General features: G+C 43.8%; 2 protein-coding genes across 2 annotated transcripts; both read right to left on the bottom strand.

Annotated features, from left to right (window-relative positions):
• Positions 1 to 2,589: 2,589 nt before the first annotated feature.
• Positions 2,590 to 3,938, bottom strand: LOC111073198 (copper transport protein ATOX1). Its single transcript, XM_022365406.2, has 3 exons — positions 3,592 to 3,938; positions 3,442 to 3,517; positions 2,590 to 3,321 (listed from the first exon to the last, which is right to left on the bottom strand). The coding sequence occupies exons 1-3, from the start codon at positions 3,595 to 3,597 to the stop codon at positions 3,188 to 3,190; spliced, it is 216 nt and encodes a 71-aa protein (XP_022221098.1). The 5' UTR covers positions 3,598 to 3,938; the 3' UTR covers positions 2,590 to 3,187.
• Positions 3,939 to 4,737: 799 nt separating this feature from the next.
• Positions 4,738 to 6,153, bottom strand: LOC111073208 (galactose mutarotase). Its single transcript, XM_022365417.2, has one exon. The coding sequence runs from the start codon at positions 5,925 to 5,927 to the stop codon at positions 4,824 to 4,826; it is 1,104 nt and encodes a 367-aa protein (XP_022221109.1). The 5' UTR covers positions 5,928 to 6,153; the 3' UTR covers positions 4,738 to 4,823.
• Between the last annotated feature and the right edge of the window lie 284 nt (positions 6,154 to 6,437).

Below are 6,437 nucleotides of genomic sequence, written 5' to 3'. Positions count from 1 at the left end.
CGAAACTGAATCGAAGCTGCAGTGCTCGGGCCATAGGAATTTTCATTGCGTCGACAGGTTTGGTCGTCCTCTCTCTGCTTGCCTGGCCGCCTCGCTGCCTCGCTGCCTCTCTCCCTGTCTCCTGTCTCTCTGTGCTGTGCCCCCCGCTCCGCGGTAGAGAGGTGCAATTTGCACTGCAAAACGCTGGCTACTGTGTTCCGTTCCCCCAAATACCTTTGTACGTTTACCCGTAGCCAGGCAGCGTAGGAGTAGCTAATGGTTCAATGAACCAGAACAGGACAAATAACTAAGGAGATCGGGAAGAACATTCGGTCGGTAACCGTCACAGAAGTTGCTATTGAAATGACCTTGCCAGGTGAGTGCGTGTGCTGGTGGGGCCTGAGAGATTTCTTACCCTCACAAACGTCACAATTTATTTTGGAATTTATGGCCACAGTTGGGCCCTAAGTTTAGTTTAGTGTGCCATTGTTCTGGCTGTCGGTTCTCCTCACATCTCTCATGACAATAAGCACAGCCGCAACCACAGCCAAGTCAAGACAGCGGCGGCACTTTGTCCGCGTGTGCGTGTGTGTGTGTGCGAGAGTGCGTATGTGCTTTCAGCCAAGAACGCCGCCAAATGGTAAACCAGTCGAGTCCTGTCCTGCCAATGCCCCAACGATCCGCGAGCCACTTGACCAGGCGAACCAACCAACTGGTTAGGACTTGCTGCAAAGCATGCGCCAAGGAATTTCGCCAACGATTTTCGGAATGTCTACAATGCACAACGCAAGTGTGCAGGGAAAAATATCCACAAAAAATCGTACTCGCACAAGAATGAATCCAACAACTTCGGCCGACTGGTCGACAAAGGGGGTTGGGGAGGGTGATGGCCAAATTTTGACACAAACTTCATCTGCTGGCGTTATCTTTCTGCAGCTCCGAGAATCATTGAGCTGCACAAATGCAAGTACACTTGATCAGAAATCAGTAGATATTTGTATATCCCCTAACACCGCTTCCTGCTCATTATTTATTATCTACCACATGGCTGACAACAAATACAGATAGTTATAATCCCAATTATTACAACATTCACAGCGCTCGGAAAAGCAACAGGGCCAGCATTTCCTTCACTAACTGTTTATTTTTCTGGGGACCATTTAAGCGGTACTTGAGTCGATAATTTGATCTTACCAAAGACCAAAGGGAGGAACCTTTTACGATGCTATCTGAACGAATGGGACAGGGGCAAGGACGTGACCGGGACTGCGAGTGTGACTGCGACGGTGACGTTTGTTTTGACAGGCTGGTTCGTCCCTTGCTGTGTTCTTTATTGTATGGGGTCGCTGCATGGGGCATAAATCAACAGGAGACGCAAACCGAAGCCGCAACCTCAGGTAGCAACTCTCAACGACCAAGAGGCGACATCGAATTCCAAACGGAAAGCTGCGTCTCCCTCTAAACTCAATTAGTGCAGAGTCTTTCGTTCTTTGTGTGTGAGCGTTCTGCATTCCTTGCATGCCACACTGGCATTTGATTGATAATTTCGTTACGCCCCAAACATGGTCCACAAAAAAACAAAAAAAAAAGAGGAGTAGGAACGTGTGAGTCGCTTCTTTGGACGCGACTCTACTTTTATACCCATACTCAGTCAGTAAATAAATTTGTGAGCTTATCATTAATGTATAATTTTCAACAATTTTACATTTTGTTTGTTACATCTGTTATCTAAGTCTACATTTTAGATGTGTTATCGACATTGTAGATGTAGATAACATATGCAGATGAACAGATGCACAGGGCAGAGTGTGTGCGAGCGAGAAAGAGAATGGGTAGCGTCAGCAACGCTGGAGTAGGTGGGGGAAGCAACTGAAAATCAATTTTTTTACTCAGATTCGGCAAACTGGTAGATATGGTCATTCTCTATAATACTGCGTTTTTTGTTTTCTCGTATCTTTCTATCTTGTGGATGCCACAGATTTTCGTTCTTTGTGAAGGCGGAAGGGGGCGTGGCAAAATTGTAAAACGCGCTTGATTCAGTGAGTCTGGAAACAAAATTTGATGTCTCCAGCTCATATAGCCTGTGAGATCTAGGCGACAAACAAGACGGACGCACGGACGAACAGACAAATATGGCTCAATCGACGTTTCCTTCTCTGCTTTACACACATCCACTTTTACCACAAGCCCAATATACCCCTTAACTCTTCGAGTACGGGTATAATAAAAACAAAAAGGGAATACAACAGAATATGGAAAACAGAAAACGAAAAATATTCATTTTGATAAGTGTGGTTGCCGTTCCCAGAGATTTATGACGTGTGGTGTGCATGCTGCCTGCTCGATTGTTACAAGACATGACCCTATGAGACATGGCTATTTGTCGTTGATTCGGTGCGACAGCAAGCCGCATCCCCCTGGCCATGATGACTAAATGCCTGCATCTGATCGGGAAGAGATTAGGCATGACAATTTTCATGCCACATTTCAGAATGTGTTCAACATTTTTGGGTTGGCCTGAAACGGGAACCTTAACGGGCAAGGCAGCTTCCAAATTCCAAAAGCATGTCAGAAGTACCCAAATCACTATACATAGTAAACAGCATTGAATAGGTGAGAAACCATTACTTGGTTTAAGATTTAAATATATTTGTATGTATTTGATATTGCAATAAGTGTTTGATATTAAAATTCGTTATTGAACTATGTTTAATCATAAGAGGGCAATTGGCGTACGAGTAAATATTTTATTGGCTACTACATTGGAAATATATGCACTCATAATTATTATACTGCATTGAGGCAAAAACTTGGCATTTTGTTTTGATTTGATTTTTTAAATTGAATTTAAAATTCTTCTTCTAGTATTAAGTAATGAATAAATTAACCCTTTGATCGGCTAACTCCGAGCTACTTATAACTTCGGCAAGATCGAATACTAATCTAAAATTTTTTGTAGATAATTCCTATTTATTTTTGGTTAATTATGAATAAACTTTTTCTTCGTTTCGTACGAGTATACTCGTAGCTATGCATGTGTATATCGGGTAAATCTTGGGTATCACTGAACGAATGCATCAAGCAGCGCCTCCAGCTCGAATGGTTTGTATGTGTGACATGTGACACCGGCAATGTGGGGACTCCCTCATCCCTTTTAGACTTCAAGTTTCAGCTTGCCGTATTTCTGAAACTTGCTGAGGAACTCATCTCATTTCTTCACACCGATGTACGAGCTGCTCTTGCCGGTCTTGCGCAGCTGTTCCAACAGTTCATCGGACGATAGGTTCGACGTGACGGTAACCGTTCGCTCCTCCAAGTTAATGTTCACTTTCTCGACCTTATCTGTGAGAATGGCGAAAAAGACTTTAGTTGGTAGCCGCAACACGAACTGTCTGATAAGGGGCATTAACATTAATTAGCCTAATACCCGTAACTAGGCCATTTCATTCCTGCATTACGTACCACCCAATTTGCCCAAAACGCGCTCCACGGCACTGGCACACCCGCCGCAGGTCATTTCCACCTTGAATTCGTGCACCTGATAGAAGGAGTAGGTGGGGCGGGGGGTTAAAATTAAAATGCACAATGGGAAAGTATCTGATGGATACGTACGGTCATTCTGCTGCTGCTGCTGCTGTGACGACTGTCTTCCGTCGTCCTATTGTAGACTTGTGGTAGATTAAACAGCTTGGCGGATGGAATCGATCGCTTCTTGACGTGGCAAACACTTATTTCTGCACTTTACAAACAATCTGAATCTTTTTTTTCTGAATCTATCTAGGTTTTTATTAGTGGATTTATCGGTATTAGTATATTTTCAGCCAGTTCGTGGTATACTGCAGTATTTAAGTGTATTTCGTACATGGTAAATTTCGCTATATTTCTGACGGTCAGGCAGAGTTGATTTTTTAGTGCTATCGATACATGTTATTTATTCTATCGGATCGGTGAGTCCTAACGATAATGTGAAGGATAACTAGATTATTTATTAACCTACAATCTTGTGAGAGCAGTCGTTAGTGCTGTTCTTATTTCACAATAATCTTTTCTCGGCGCTGTTTCACTTATCTGTCTAAGTACAGCCGGTCCTCGTTTAACACGGGAGTTACGTTCCTAGAAAACCTCGTGTTAAGCAAAAGCGTGTTAAGCGATGTAGGGATTCAGTACAAAATAAAATCTGTAGTCCAAAAACTGTTTTATTATTCAATTTTGGTTTTAATTAATCAAAATGTTTTATTGTGGTGGATCTTCTGGTTTATCGTAAAAAATCAGTAATTTTAGATTGTTTAGTGGCTTTTAAAGCTTCTTTGTAAAACTCACTTTAAAGTAAAAGTAAAAGTCGTCTTTCGATGAGCGGATCTGAATTTATAAAGCACTAAAACTATTCGGTAAAACCATTATATCAGAAGTCCGTTTTGTTTGCTTTGACCCCATTTCGGACGTTGCAAACGATCCAAACAGTAAGGAAAAAAAACCATAATTCCTTAACGATTTTTAAGGACACAAATCTATTAGAAATTTGTGTTGAGCTACTGAGCTTCTTCAGTAGCGTTGTTTTGCGAGATTATTTAAGAGATTCTTCAAAAAATAGTTCTGCCATAGAATAAAAACCATAATTCTTTAAAAAAATGTAAAGCCCAAATCTATCAGAAATAGTCGGTTTGGTTCCTTAAGGAAAGAAAAGTTCGATTTTGTCGAATAGAGTTATCAGCTATTAAAATCAATATATGTATAAATGAAAAATTAAATTAAATAATATAATATAAACCATCGATCATATCCTTTATTATTGAGTGAAAATTTAAGATTTTGTTTTGTTATCAAGAAGGAGCGCAGCACCATCCCTAAATTCGCTTGGGGCAGGCACCGAATCTGTAGACCACCTGATGGTCATACAACTGTCCAGGATTGAGGATGATTGACGGGAAATCATCGTGATTCATGGCATCGGGATACTTTTGGGTCTCCAGGCAGAAGGAGCCATGCCGCACATAGTGAGCTCCGCCCTTGCCAATGTTGGGCACCCCGCCGCGGTCCTCGTCGGGCAGATTGTTGGCGGTGTAGAACTGCAGCCCCGGCTGGTTGGTGTGCACCTCCATGTAGCGACCGCTGCAGGGATGGACAATACGGGCCACTAGCTGGACACGATTGGGCGCCACGTCGACACAATAGTTATTATCGAAGCCGCTGATGGGACAATTGGAGAGCTGGACAATACGCTTGCCGAGGTTGACAAGGCTGGAGAAGTCGTACGGAGTGTTGCGGACACGCATCAGCTTCCCAGTGGGGATCTGCTCGATATCCGTGTCCACAATCTTCTGGGCCTTGATCATCAGCATGTGCTGCAAGAGGGTGTCCTTGCCGGTTCCATGGCCGGCTAAGTTGAAGTACGCATGGTTAGTGATGTTGACGCAGGTGGTGGCCTTGGCCCTCGCCTCGATCCTCATGCCAAAGCAGCCCGTTTCGTTCAGCGAAAAGTTGATGTTGACAGTCACCTCTCCGGGGTACCCTTCGTGGCCGTCCGGCGAGACGTGCTGAAAGGTTACGCCATCCTTGTGTATGCCCACCACGTCCCAGATAACGCTGTCGAAGCCGACAAAGCCGCCGTGCAGCTGGTACCGGTCCCTGAAGTTGCGGCTCACACTCACTTCCTTGCCGCACAGCTTGAAGCGGCCCCGGGCCACTCGATTGGCCACCCTTCCAATGGTGGCTCCGAAGTAGCTCGGCTGGTTGCGGTAGTAGCCGGCCACGTCATCGTAGCCCAGACAGACATCCTCTAGCTTCCCGTCAAAGTCCGGCACCATGATCCTCTGGATGATGGCCCCCAGGGTGAGAATGGACACGCACATGCCTCGGTCAGTGCTCAGTGTGAAGCGGCGCACCTGATCCGTCTTCTGGCTGATGGGGTTCACGGCGATGCCAAACATATCCTCGATTACGCGCACCATCGTGCCAGCTGCGTAGATTCAACAAAACTCGAAAACTTTTACCAAAATGAGGGGAAACAAAAATTTGGATTATCCTAGGGTGAGAAACTGAGAATTTGGAAAGCAATGCAAATACTGAAAGATGCCAGAAAGGACAAGGCTAACTTAGTGATATTTTTTAGAAGAGCCTTTTTGTTAGTCTTCGAGCAGCCATCAACCGTCAACATTACATGGCAGCTCCTGGCAGGCTCTTCATTGAGATAACTCTAAAACTGAGGGACTATAGTAGTCCCTTTTTAAATAAATAAGTCCAATAAACAATGTTGTGAATTTTTTATGTTTCATGTTACCAGTTTAATTTTAATTTGATTTAATCCGATAAATATCGATAGTTGAAATCCATTTCTAGATTTTAGTATTTAAGAACAAAAAAGTTAAGCTGGCAGCGACGATAAGCGCGGGTATCAAGTCATGGTGGTTTTTTCCGATATAGAAGAGGGGAATGCGTCTTCAGCGTACACATACTTCCAT

The sequence above is a fragment of the Drosophila obscura genome, unplaced genomic scaffold, assembly GCF_018151105.1.
Source record: "Drosophila obscura isolate BZ-5 IFL unplaced genomic scaffold, ASM1815110v1 contig_189, whole genome shotgun sequence".
NCBI lineage: Eukaryota > Metazoa > Arthropoda > Insecta > Diptera > Drosophilidae > Drosophila > Drosophila obscura.
Note: the sequence above shows the minus strand (reverse complement) of the source record. Positions and strands in the feature narration are given on the sequence as shown.